We start from the raw sequence: 14,194 nt of genomic DNA on the forward strand, positions 1-14,194 counted from the left end.
ATTCACCAACATGAAAAATGGCCATCAGAAAACCATACTGCAGCAATAAAAGACCCTTTAAAAAACTCAAGTTCTCATAGTGGCCACCCACTACTACTATTCTTTGACTGACAGGTCATCACTGATTAGTTCTACACACTAGAGGCTCTCAAATGCTGTCATCAGTAGATAATTCCCAGCCCTCTCATCCTCCTCATTCAGTTATGACTACTGCCATCAGGTCTCTAACATCCCAAAGGCACATCCCATTAGATAACATGCATATAAAACCACCAGACATGTTGCAATTTTTTTTCAGTCACAATGGTTTAATACGTTTCCATCACCAAATTCAAACTTTATGTTTTCCTAAAACAAAAAACAGCACCTGTAGTCCTGTGTAGCATGTCCTTAGAAAAAGCATACAACAGCTTAAAATAGCTACATGAGATCAACAGAAACCAGAGCTAGAGCACTAGCATGTATGCAAAGCAATATTCAAAGTCTGCATGCAATAGTACTAACAGTTACTACCAGAGATTTATTTCTCATTGCAAACACTGAACACTGCATATTTTTCTTGTTTATCAGCACCCTAATTATATTTAAAAAAAAAATGTTTAAGTGGAAAAAGGGTCCAAGACACATGAAAAGCATACATTGTCTTTCTGAATATAAAAGGATAACCAACCACAAAATCAACCTTTCTAGCCTCTAGAGTTAAAGCATATACTGAAATATTGATTGGAAAAACCACTACCTTCTAGAGGCCAAAACAATCCGTCACAAGTGCTCAGGAGTGACAGATAAGAACCTTACCAAGTATGAAAGCTGCCACATAGTTAGAAATCTGTCCTATGCCCACTATGAAGAACAGCGCAGCAAATGCCTCCCAACTCGTGCAGAATACCTGGACTATGCTGAAGCCAGTTTGCACAGCCATGGTTGCAAACAGGACCTTCTTCCGGCCAAACCTGCCATGGAAAACAGAATTACAAAAGAAACAGGTCCTATCAGAAGATGGGGCAAGAAATGTTAACATCCCTGTGCAAACTAACAGGCCGATACAGTACAGTGCGCTCCGGCGGAGCGTACTATTAACCCGCGTTTGGATGCGCTAGCTTTACCCCTTATTCAGTAAGGGATAATAGTGCGTAGAAAACGCGCGTCCAACCCCCCCCCCCCCCCGAAACTAATAGCGCGCGCAACATGCAAATGCATGTTGATGGCCCTATTAGTTATTCCCGCACATTTTACTTTCAGAAATTAGCTCCTACCCAAAGGTAGGCATTAATTTCTGCCAGCACCGGGAAAGTGTACAGAAAAGCAGTAAAAACTGCTTTTCTGTACACTCTCCAACGTAATATCACGGCAATATTAAGTCGGAGGTCCCAAAGTAAAAAATAATTTAAAAAAAATTTTTTTAAATCGCCCTGTGGCTTGAAAACCAGAGGCTCAATTTTGCCGGCATCCGGTTTCCGAACCCGTGGCTGTCAGCGGGTTTGAGAACCGATGCCGGCAAAATTGAGCATCGGCTGTCAAACCTGCTGACAGCCGCCGCTCCTGTCAAAAAAGAAGCACTAGGGACGCACTAGTCTTTTTACCAAGGGCCCTCATTTAAATACTGAATCGCGCGCACAGGAGAGCGGGGACTCGCCCGATCTCCCGCGACTTTTACTGAATCGGCCTGTAATGGAGAAAGAGCAAGGAACAAACATTAGAGGATTGCTGGAGATCAGAGAACTAAACTCCAGAATGGATTCCTGGGAAGGACCATAGGCACCCACTGTCTAAAACAAACTTAGGACCTGATTAACAAAGGCCTTATTCACATTCATATAAACATGGAAAAATTGCTTACTAAATTAAGTTCTTTGAGAGTGATGTACTAAGGTATGACAATGAAGGGTGTTAAAGTATAATTGATGCGCGTTAACAGCCCATGTTAATGATAGGGTTGTGGGGGTTTTTTTGCCAAATTAGCATGTCATGTTAAAAATACTGCACTTTCCTGTCAGAGACTGAGTGAATGTTTCACTTTATTCTGGCATGTCTTAAAAAATACACCACTTTCGCTTTAATGTTTGAAGAATTTGGTGTTTTTTCATATAGAACATTGAACCTATAAAGCATTAAATAAGTTGTGGATATTGCATTCTATTTTGAAGGTTTGCACACTTGTATAAGATTAAATTTTAAAAGAATTTTTTTCATGTGATGGCAGCTGAAAAGTTCCTTTATTGTTGAGTATTGCAGAAGCTTTGAACTTCAAACATGCTAAGTTCTTCCCTTGCATTTTTTGTAAGCAATTAAGTTCAATATTGTAAAAAGGCAAACTCATTTGGTAACACTCGAGCTTCTGGAGTTATTCACTTTCACATCCATTTGTTAGAGAGGAAAAAAAGGAAATAAAGATACCAGTGTTTTGAAGATTTGGTTTTGGGTGTTTTCACTGGAGAAGTGAATTGCATTGGATTGTCAAAAATGGCAACTGATGCAAAACTTCTTAACTACAATACCCTGTGGTGTAGTTATGTTTTTCATGGAAACGGGTCTGTATTAACATGTGTAGATTTTAATGTACATTATTTTATAATACATTCAGAGATAGAGCTAATTTGTATAATTATTTAGCTTGTGATAAAAGTACATTACATAATGTGCATTAAAAGTGTGCATGTGCATAATTAACCACGTTATTGGTGCTTTTAACATGCATTTATGTGATTGCAAACATCAGCACAGTTTAATTTATTGGTCCAAACTTTTAGTTTGCAATCACCAATTTATTTTAAGTTCTTTAGTAACTGAATTTTAAAAAATACTCTTGAAACACCATACATCAGGTTTTCCAAACTGTGGGTCAGGATCCAAAATGGGGTCACAACTGCATCAAATGGCAGCAGGTCCCATGCTGCTGCATTACTAGCAGCAGCATGGGACCTGTGAGCTGCTGCAGTGCAAGTGCCCTTGCATAGGTTTTTTAGTAACAGGAAGCCCTGCACAAGTAGGGATCAAGGCCACTACAGGGCCTGTGAGCTTCCACTAACCCACAGGCTCCATGCTGACTTTCATTAGTAATGCTGTTGCCAGATTCTTTCATCCCCTGCCTCTCAGAATATTTCCCTTCTCTCATACTCCATCCTTCTCTTACCTCCCAGCCAACACTTCTATCACATTCCCTCCCCAGCTTGAGTAGGTTTATTTTATTTAGAGCCAGAGGGCTCACAATCTAAGTTTGTACCTGAGGCAATGGAGGGTAAAGTGACTTGCCCAAGGTCACAAGGAGCGACAATGGGACTTGAACCCTGGTCTCGGTTCATAGCCCACTGCTCTAACCACTAGGCTACTCCTCCACTCCGAATGTGCATGGGCTACTGCTCCTCTCCTTATCCACCACAGAACCTACTCAAGGGAAAAATGTTTGAAAGGAGGATTGAGAGGCAGGGCAGTTTTCAGGGTTGGATAAGGTAGAGGTTGATGACAAAAGATCAACTGGGGGATGTAAGAGGAGCTGGGGAGGGAATGTGACAAGTGTCGGCTGGGAGGTAAGAGAAGGATGGAGGATGAGAGAAGGGAAATATTCTGAGAGGCAGGAGATGAAAGAATCGGTTGGGGTTATACAAAGGGATTGGGGATGTGAAAGGGCTGGAGATGTGGGCGTGCAGAGGTTGAGAGAGGGGATAAACTGGAATGTTGGGAAGGCGAGTAGGAGCAATTGTTGAGCAGGGGTGTATTTTGGTTGTCTTCTGGGGGTCATGTGAATTTTCAAATGCTAAAATAGGGTCACAATAGCTAAAAGGTTGGGAAGCCCTGCCATATATTTATTGATTAGTCAATTCTCTAGTGACTTCAGGGAAGGATTTCTTCTCCATCACCCCAAGATGGAATACCAGAAAATGGTGTTACTTAATACAAAAGCTTCCAGGTTATAGTAATTTGCACATACTTTACCTGTCTGACAGCTGTCCTGAAACAAAGGATCCAATAAGTACACCCACGAAAAATAGAGAAGAAGCTAATGGTCCTTTCCAGTCATTTTCACACACTAGACTCCACTGCCAACAAAATATATCAATAGTCAAAGAACAAAAACATAGAATGCAAAATTTAACACTGTCATGTAAAATTACTAAGCAATTTTTTGGCATTTAGAAAATGCTCAAAAGTAGAGCTATCAAAAAACTGTTTCTGGAAGATGGCTTTTGGATGCAGTATTTGTAGGCATGCTTCGTCAAGTTGAAATCAGTACTATAGGTCATTGGTTCTCAGCTAGTGTTGCCAAGCACGGACAGGTGTTTCCCACTGGCCTGACTGCTCTTCCTTCCTCCTCCCTCCTCTGACCCAGTGAGACACGAGAACTCTTTCTCCACCCAGGCTTGAGAAAGCAGCCTTACAACAGAGCCATCAATAATATTTTAATATTAATGAGGGAGTGGTCTAGTGGTTAGAACAAGTTACAGTAAATACTGATGATCTTTGTCACCTTGAACAAGTCACTTTATATTCTGTTGCCTCTGATACAAACTTAGATTTTAAGCTCCTTGGGGCAAGGACTTAATGTATCTGCATTTAGTTTGTTGTAAACTGCTAAATAAAATTCCAAAATAAATGTTTTACGGGCTATAGTGGAAGAGACAAACCTGATCAAAAATTGAATTTACTAATATTAACCTGCCCCCACACATGGTAAGCACCTTGGGTTCTACCTACCCCTTTCGCTGGGCCAAGAAGCACATTAAATATTTGGGTATTCTGCTGACCTCCAACCTAACTGCCTTGCGGGACCTCAATTACACTCCATTGATACGTAAGGTGACTATTGACCTCAGCAGATGGAATAAATCTGCCTTTTCTTGGTTGGGCCGGATTGCCATCACTAAGATGACGGTATTGCCGAAATTTTTATATTTATTCTCCTCACTGCCGGTGTTTGTCTCTTCACAGATGTTAAAGAATTGGCAAAAGAGAATATTTGATTTTATTTGGCGGCGACGACCTCCACGGATATCTAAATCCGTGCTCTACCTTTCCAAATTGCAGGGGGGCATGGCAGTGCCGAATCTATCCTGGTACTATAATGCGGCACAAATGCGGGCGGTCTTGGACGTGTCCCGGCGTGCTGACCGCAAGCAATGGGTTACTATTGAGCAGGCCATTTTGGGGCCTATGGCTCTCTCTGCTATTTTCTGGCAACCACGCAGCACCTGGAGACCGATTGGCCAGATAGCTTGGTCTTTGGGGATTACTCTGAAGGTTTGGGCACATTCCCGACAAAAGCTAGTGGGTGTTCACAAATATTATTATCAATCTTCCTTAGTGCACAATGCCAGCTTTTCCCCGGGATATCAAACTTCCCGTATGCGGCATTGGACGACGCAAGGAATCACTACGATGGGTCATCTATTGCAGTTGGGTACTCTGCTCTCTAGGGATCACTTCTTCACCTTGTATGATCTGGACCATAGAGATTGTTTGCTATATGAACAAATTGCGCACTTCATACGCAACGTACTTCACACTCAGTCCATTCGTACGGGGAGATCTTTATTCGAAATCTATTTTACTCAAGGGGATGTTCTGAGTGGATCTATTTCTAAAATTTACAAATTATTTCATCCCCCTGATGCGTTAATAGGTGCGCACATTGTTCAATGGGAGCGGGATCTGGGATGCAGCATTAGCCCTGAATTATGGAGACTTATTGCGCACCAAGCCCGCTACTGCTCTATTTCGGCTAATCTACAAGAGAATTGCTATAAAATGATGTACCGCTGGTATCTCACTCCTGTTAGGCTCCATAAAATGTACGGGACCGTATCTGACTTATGTTGGCGAGCTTGCGGGGAAGTGGGTTCTTATCAGCATGTTTGGTGGTTATGCTCCTGTATTAAGCCGCTATGGGAGGGGATTTTTCAAATGATTAGCGATATGCTAGGGATCACTATTTCTCCCGAGATGGAGATGGCCTTATTGCACGTATTCCCTGATACATTAGACAAAACGCAACAGAAATTATGCGTCCCAAGTGTTCATAGCTGCTCGCAGTCTTATTGCCCGCCATTGGCGGTCCTCTCAAGTGCCTGCCCTTTCAGATGTTTTAGTAAAGTTACACTCCTACAAATACTTGGCCTCCCTCACAGCTGATAGGCATCATCGACATGCCTCTTTCCACAAACTTTGGAAGCCCTTTGCGGATTATATCTCTATGTTGTAAGCGATGCTTGTTATTTCTATTTGGTTTTGTTCTTTATTTTGCAATTGTGTACCTCATATGGAGGCTTGCGTCTGGTTACTGGACGCCTGGATCACCTTCTGTTAGAGCGTGATTTTCAACCTGTGTATGTCTACACTGTTGGAGTTGTTCATGTAGTGTTACTCTACTTTGTGTACCTTGTACAATTCTGCCCTGTGGTGGGAGGGAGGGAGGGAGGGGGGGGTCAGAAAGAGACTACATGTTGAACAACAAAAATTTTTATTGAACATTGCACTGTGAAACCAAAAGTGTTTTCTATGCTTGAGTATTCTGTATGGTTCTTTGTACTGTATGTTCTTCATGTGCTGAATAGTTCAATAAACGAAAAAGTTTAAATTGAAAAAAAAAAATTGAATTTACTAAAATATTCAACCATGGGTACAGATAATAAAAATAAAAAAAAGGGAGGAATTTTATTTTATTTTCACTTTTTAGTTTATTAGCCTCTGCTGCAAAAAGAGCTCAAAGCAACATTAGCGCTCCCATATTGCTGGCTGGCTTCTGACCTTTGTAGGGGGCCAATAGCTCACAGAAAGCTTGCTGAGAGGACCTGAAAAAGTGGCAGAGGCTCACGGAAGAAGAGAGATGTCGTCATGTTATGTGCTATTCCAAAACCTATGGTACTAACAACATTTTTTTTTAAAACATTTTACAATATTTATATATATATATATATATATATATATATATATATATATATATATATATATATATATATATAATATGCTTAGGCAAATGTGTCTGTTGGTGGCTGGTAGGGTATGCATTCATACCCCAGCAGTCCCTGACAGCCAGACCCAGCTACCATGAAACTATCAGCAGCACAGTATATCTGGTGGGATGTACATTCACACATGACACGACACGTGCTCCCCACCAGCCACTAAACACACACAAAAAAAAAGAAAAAGGAAGGCGTGGGGGGTAGGTTGAGTGTGGGGGAACTGGGGGCAGGAGGGTACATTTTGGAGTTCACTATCGTAACATGTTATATCTTTGGCATGGTACGTAACCAGAAAAATTATGTACTATGCCTCTGATTTGTGCTTCTAAATGTTTTATAATTAAAAGAAGAGAATCTGTTTTAAGAAAAAAAAGAATCTCTCGGTTCAATCCACCAAAACTACTTAAACAATGACCTAGCCATCCCCCCACCGCATTGTGGGTCCGGATCTTCCAGGGGCAGAAGTGATCCCCAGTTGCTTAGGATTTCCAAATTGACTACTGGTCAACCCAGGGCCTGTACCATTATGTTTTTGTTGTACAGCAGACTACTGCCGCACAACAAAATAATACCCGTTTCATGTTCACTGGTGGCCATTTTGGAATGCAGGAGCAATTAGGGATCACTCCTGTCCCCAAAGTAGCAAAAAGCCACACAATGAAAGTATTTTATTTTGAATTCAGCATGGATCAAGTGTATCCCTGTGAAATTCCATGACTCACACGCTTAGGCATACGTATACTGTACCTTTAGCTTATTTTTTTTTAATTTATTATTCCACTTTCATGACTGGTACTGAAAATTTAGAGGATCTGGCTTTTACCCAGCTCCTAAAATAAACAAGCTATAATATTAGAGCTACCCAGCAACTTGGGAACCTTACTTACATAATACCACCCAAGTTCTATCTTCATGAATTACACTCTGATTTGTCAAATAAAAAACAAGCAAACTCCCTTTAAAAGAAGTAATTGTAGCCTAATTCGTCAATCTTCACCAGCTTTTTATTCTTGGCATTACTACCTTTCCTGTTATAATTCTAAGCTTTAGGTTTAAAAAAAAAAAAAAAAAAAAGGTTTGGCCAAGTCAATTATCAGCTAAATAGATTGAGGAACATCACCTCTTACTCCTGGGTGCAATCAAGAAAGAATGGATCGCCCATTTAGGATCTGCTGGCCACTTCCAAGTGATCTGGACTGGCTCCTGTCACAATAGATCTTTGTTCTGAACCCATATGACCCTTCCCATTTTTTGTCTTCAGATATTTTTTACATTTTAAACTTTTTTTTTTTTTTAATTTTAAGAAAAAGATGTGGGCCTTTTATTAAGCCACACCTACTGCTTTTTAAAATGTCCTCTCTGGAGGCCATTCTATAGCTACTCAAGCTACAGTCATCATATTTTATGTAATCAGTGCAATACCTGCATCAGGTTCTAATAAAAATCACCACAGCAGTAACCACAATCTATAGACACTGCGTAGGAGAAACTTTCAAAAAAAAAAAAAACTGTCTTTAAATCAGCAAGAGGAACATGTTATTTTGACTGCCAACAGCATAATCTACAAAATGTATTTGCTAATATGACCTTCACTTGCTAAATTACAAGCATATCAGCTGTGCTACTAGGAAACAGGAACTGTAAACAATTAAGCAAGCAGTCAACAGAGATGAAAATGGGTGAAAGGGTACAGCTTTAACAAAAATTATGTAACGTAAGCATTCTGGGAAAAAAAAGGGTTTGTGATGCCAACTATTTTGAATGCCCAGAAAAGCAAGATTAGTGCAACCACAGTAAAACAATACAGTCTTGCCTGCCAAATTTTTTTCTGATGGTTTTGTGCAATAAAGTTGGGATTACAAGTCATTCATCACAGTGTCAAAAGAACTAAGCGTTTTCCCACTTTTAATATATTTGGCCTTCTGATATGAACAGGAGTTCTGAAGACACACTTAATAAAACTTGTCTGAGTTCATTCAGTAGTCACTGCTCCCTCAGTCAGAAAAGAACACATTGATGCAGGCAGGAAACAGTTTGCTTGATCTTTGCGAGTATGTCAGACAAATGCAAAAGTGAAAAACATTTCAAAATGTGTTGGTGCCAGGACAAAAATGCAGCTTTTCTTCTAACTTTCTGGGGTTTTTTGTTTTGCTTGTGTGCTCATTTTTGTTTTGTTTTCTTATGTTTGACCTTTGGTTGTTTTGGAATTGTTTTTCTTGTTTTCGCTACATTCCTGATTTCAATTATTTTTGCTTCTTTCGCTTTTATCTGGGAGAGGGGGGGTGTTTCACTTGTTTTGCCAATTTTGGAAAACATTTTTTTTGCATGACTGTTTATTGGCTTTTAGTTTGCTTTGTTTTCTCTAGCTTCTTACTTCTGCCAGCAACTCCTCCAGGAATATGAGTGGAGTAGTAGCTTAGGGGTTAGAGCAGTGCGCTACGAACCAGGGTTCAAATCCCACTGTTGCTCCTTCTGACCTGAGGTAAGGCACTTTACCCTCTGTTGCCTCAGGTACAAAATTATATTGCAAACCCTGGGGGAATAGGGAAATACCTATAGCAAGTCTCTTTGGGCTCAGGCCCACTGCAGCAGCTCTGTGCTGCCACGAGCTGCTCCACAGGCATTAATTTTTAGGAAGTTTCCATCCTTGGACATGTAAACAAAGTATAAAATGTGGAAAAGATGGATGCCAGCTTCTAGCTCATTGACAATTAAATTTTGTAACAGAAAATGTCCACAGTAAGTTCATATCATGAGACAAGATCAGCACATTCAGGGTGGCATTGCCATATCATATGAAGCAGTTTCCATTAAGAACATTTTTAAATGAATTTCTATAAAATGTTAATATGCATTTCACACCAAAAATCAGCATTGCACTAGGAATGAAACTGGCCAGAGAAGATGGCCTAAAGATCCTTATCTGCTATCATACTCATGTTTCTAAATGGATAAAAATATTAGAATTCATAATTAGATCAAAGGTTAAATAGTACTGCAGTGGCTCCCAACCTGGGATCCATGAAACCATCCCAGGGGGTCCTCCAGAAGAGATGCAAGAAAGTTTAAGTAAGGAGAAAATGAGTGGATTGCTACTTCCTGTGACTCGTAGAGCTGCTGCCACAAGTCTATTATGCCCAGAAAACATCACCCTACATTGCTGCAGACCAGAAGGAGGAGGGGCAGAGAGGAACTGCTCACAACCATTAGAAGCCTCAAACTACACTGCTTCATGTTTAGTGGAGGTGGGGGAAGAGGGACCAATTTGTAAACCCCACTGCTGCAGTTCATGAGAATGTGGGGAAGTAAGGGGCTGATTGGGGCTGTCAGAACTGTTTCAGCCTCTGCTGCACACTGAGGAAAGGTGGGGTATCACAGCGAGGAGAAACATTTTCCATTACTGCCACATGCTCTGCCACTGGCCTGACAGACGCAAGCTGTACCAGAAAGGTGAATAGAATGAAATGAGTCTGGGGTTGACCTTATAAGGGGAAATACAGAGGGGGGGGGGGAGAGAGAAATGAAAGAAGAAAAGGAGAATAAAGAGGGATAACAAGAATCCATGATTGACATGGTTAAGGGGGCTGAGAGTGATGGCAGCTTATCACGAGAGAGGAGCCCCAGGAATCATGCTGGACAAAGATGGTCAGCATGGTCCAGGAGGAAGATGACTGCCAGGGATCAAGGAGGGAGGATGTGACAACAGCCAGGTTTGGATCTCACACTAAACAAAAGTTATTTAGGGGGACATACAGACATTGAGATTGCATTAACCTTCTTCCCATTGAAAAGCAGAATACTATTTTGCTTTTTCTAAAATATAAATTAAATGTGTGACTATCATTTTTTGTATGTGTTTGTAAGAACCATAAAAGAAAACATATTTAAAAAGCAGGCTAAAAGGGGTCAGTTTTCAGGGAGGGTACATTTCAAAACTTCATGTGGGTTAACACCTGTTTATCCAGGTAAAAAGGCCCTTTTGAGAACTGCTACTCCCTGCGATAAGGGTAAAAGTGCTTGTGCTATGAACAGCATGCAGACTTTTACCTGCGGACCGTGGGAAGAGGAGTTGCAGGGCTGGCTAGGCTGGGAGGGGGCAAAAGTACATGCCGGGATTTAAATTTGAAATCCTGGTGCATACTTTCACACATGTACTTTGCACCTACGTCAAAGCAGATGAAAGGCACACAGGAACAAAAAGTACTGGCTTTCCCCCACTGACTGGAGTTTTCAAATGGAAATGCCATGGGTTGTTTTTCTTTTTCAGAATTGTAGGTCTGCAGGTATCAATGCTGATTCTCTGCCAGGTCATACATACCAAGTTGCCAACCTGGAACTTTTCGACTTGTTTCCTTTTTCCCAGGTCAGCTGGAGTGGGAGGGAAAATGGTCTCAACCTTCATTTAGGAAGGCTTTGGATTGTCCCTCCCAATGTATTCAGTTTAGATCAATTTCTTTTGTTATGGCATGCAAAAATTAAAAAGATGTCTGTGTTTTTTGGGGGCTGGGAGGGAAGGCAGTCTGTGAAACATTTTGAAGCTGAAAGGTTGGGAACCCCTGTGATACTATATGGCTGATTATGAGGCGAGGCACTGCATTTCTTTCACATCAGTATATTTGAGTTTTTTGATCAACTGAAGTGTTCCACAACTGGCTCATGCCAGATGAAAATTTACTGTAGAATCCAGATCCATAATGGGCAGTCTCATTTTTTTTTATTTTTTATTATTATTTTAACAGCCAATCAATGGCATTCTCTACAGATCAGGGACTTCGTGGTTACTGTGACACTAAGACAATTACCCTTAATAGAAAGTTATAGCAAAAGTAAAATCCATTCTCCAAACAGGATTTGTGTGAGTTTAAATAGTAAACAGCAACTATTTCATTGCCAATGGAGTATTACGGATTAGTAGCAGTGCCATGGGAGCACCCCTATTTCTATAACTCGTGTCACAAAGTGATTACGACACAGGAGATAACGAAAAATGGTGCAGCAGCTCAATGAGGTGAAAGATCTACACTCATTTAAGTCCTCGCATGTGTTTTACATGGAAATCGGCTGAAGGTCACTGAAAAGGGAGGGCATAACGTGAAAGGAGTAGGTTAGTCCTTGCCCGCTGCAGAAAGGACATCGCCAGTTTTTAGTGCCCGATTCCCACTGCAACCATTTCAGCTAAAAAAATAAATAAAACGAATTACAAACAAAACAAAAGAAACAAACAATGCAGCGAGCATCAAGCAAACTGCACAAACCAGCGCCAAGCAGGAGAGGAGGGGAGGGGCAGGCGTGCAGCGCGCGTACCTCGGACACGATGGTGGAGAGATAGACGTCGGTGCTGAACGTCCAGCCGTCCAGGCACTTCTCCGTCCCCACCTCGGACAGGTTCACGTCCAGCCCCGGCCGCAGCCCCCGGGCCGAGAAGTCGCGCAGCAGGTCGAGCCGGTAGCGCCGGCACTTGCTCGCCACCTCCACCCCCTGCACCAGCTCCCGGGGGATGCTGGCGTTCCGCCACCAGGCGCTCAGGTTGGCGGCGGCCGGCACCGCGCAGCGGTGCTCGGGCGAGGCGGCCAGGAAGACCGCCGAGAGCCCCGTGAAGCCGTTGGGCACGATGCTGGCGCTGAGCAGGAAGAAGACGAGCCGCTGGAAGGGCCCCCACCGGCCCAGGAAGGCGGTCACCTCGTCGTAGTCCCGCATGGTCCGGGAGGAGGAGGGGGAGCGGGGGATGTTACAGGACAATGGGGCTGGTCACGGGGGGGGGGGGGGGAGCGGCTCAGGCTCCGCGCGGCCGGAGGCAGCTACCTGCAGACGACCCTTCCCCCTGCTAGGACGTCCGGAGGATAACGGCGAAGGCGCTGCTTGGGCATGACTCAGGGGGGCCGCCGGCCCTGCGCTGCGCTCCGCCCCCCCGCCGTCCGTTCATCGTTTGCCGCCCTCCCCTCGCGCACGCTCACACAGTAGGGAGCGCATGCGCGCCACTCCAGTCCTTAGAGGACAGCGCCGGCCGGGCGGGGCGCAGGAGTTCGGTGGCGGTTGCTCCTGGTTTATTCCCGGACCGCGGTGTCAGTCACGAGACGAGGTTTTTTTTTGGAAGAACGGGGGTTTCCCCCCTCCCCCCTCTTGGGGGAACCTTTGACGGGAGACAGGGCCGGTACAAGGGTATTAGGCGCCCTAGGCAAATCTTACAGCCTGGCCATACACAATTTTATGCATTTATAACAACAGATTTTACATGACAAATGACATTCTGAGGTAAAAATAATAAACACCTTGTTGTGCTAGTTACATGCACTGGCGGGATGCCAACAAGAAAACCTTGCATCTTGGAATTCATATGGCATCATGCCTATTGTGATATATTTCGGCCTGGTCCTCCCGTATCAACACAGCACTATCTGCCAACACTCAAAGAATAACAACCCTACCTATGAAAAGGAATACCACAAATATTACACCAGAATCTAAAATATCAATGCACCTCCTATCAGGAAAACAGAACAGGCCAAGCTACTACAGATCCCTACAGAGAAACCACATGCTAAAAGAATGCTTCATTTATTTATTTATTTTTAATTTTTATATACCGGAATTCCTGTATACAATACAAATCAGTCCGGTTTACATGGAACGAAAAGATAGCCCTGGTCTGGGAAGTCAGATCAGGGTTTTTTTTACAAAGAACATTGAACAATAACATATAATCTTACTAGATAAACGAAGCTTGACCGACGTGCCGCAAATGCGCAGTAGAGACCAGCTCTACCGCGCATGTGCGGGCGAGCACGTCGCTCTGAGCAAGCGTCTGAAAGAAAACAATGGCGGCGTCCAGTGGCGGCGGTACCGGCAGCGGGCGGCGACGGTAGCGAGCGGCGACGGCGGTAGCGAGCGGCGGCGGTACCGGCAGCGGGCAGCGACGGCGGTAGCGGCGGCGGTAGCGATGGCGGTAGCGGGCGGCGGTAGCGAGTGGCGGCGACGGCGGTAGCGGCGACGGCGGTAGCGGCCAGTAGCGAGGGAGGGAGAAGAGAGAGAGAGGGGAGGGACGGACTGAGTGGGAGGGAGGGACGGAGAGAGAGAGTGGGAGGGGAGTGACTGAGTGAGAGGGAGGGACTGAGTGGGAGGGAGGGAGTGGGACTGAGGGAGAGTGAGTGGGACTGAGTGAGTGAGGGGGGAGGGAGTGACTGAGTGAGAGGGAGGGACTGGACTGTGGGAGGGAGGGAGTGTGACTGGGGAGGAGA

At 43.5% G+C, this 14,194-nt stretch overlaps 1 protein-coding gene across 4 annotated transcripts in view; it reads right to left on the minus strand.

Moving 5' to 3' along the window:
* Positions 1-12,972, minus strand: part of LOC115079582 (solute carrier family 22 member 5-like) — a 50,528-nt gene extending 37,556 nt beyond the window's left edge. For 2 of the 4 annotated variants that reach the window (XR_003853329.1, XM_029583241.1), the window contains exons 1-3: positions 12,264-12,967; positions 3,934-4,037; positions 799-953 (exon numbers count right to left, since the gene is read on the minus strand). Coding sequence is in view for 3 of the 4 variants with exons in the window: in XM_029583241.1 (XP_029439101.1) it covers positions 799-953; positions 3,934-4,037; positions 12,264-12,656 (652 nt within the window). In the remaining variant the exon portion in view is untranslated. Of the gene's footprint in view, positions 1-798; positions 954-3,933; positions 4,038-12,263 lie in introns of all 4 variants that reach the window. The other 2 variants (XM_029583242.1, XM_029583243.1) reach the window with 1 other exon arrangement.
* Between the last annotated feature and the right edge of the window lie 1,222 nt (positions 12,973-14,194).

This window comes from Rhinatrema bivittatum, chromosome 18 (assembly GCF_901001135.1).
Source record: "Rhinatrema bivittatum chromosome 18, aRhiBiv1.1, whole genome shotgun sequence".
Lineage (NCBI taxonomy): Eukaryota > Metazoa > Chordata > Amphibia > Gymnophiona > Rhinatrematidae > Rhinatrema > Rhinatrema bivittatum.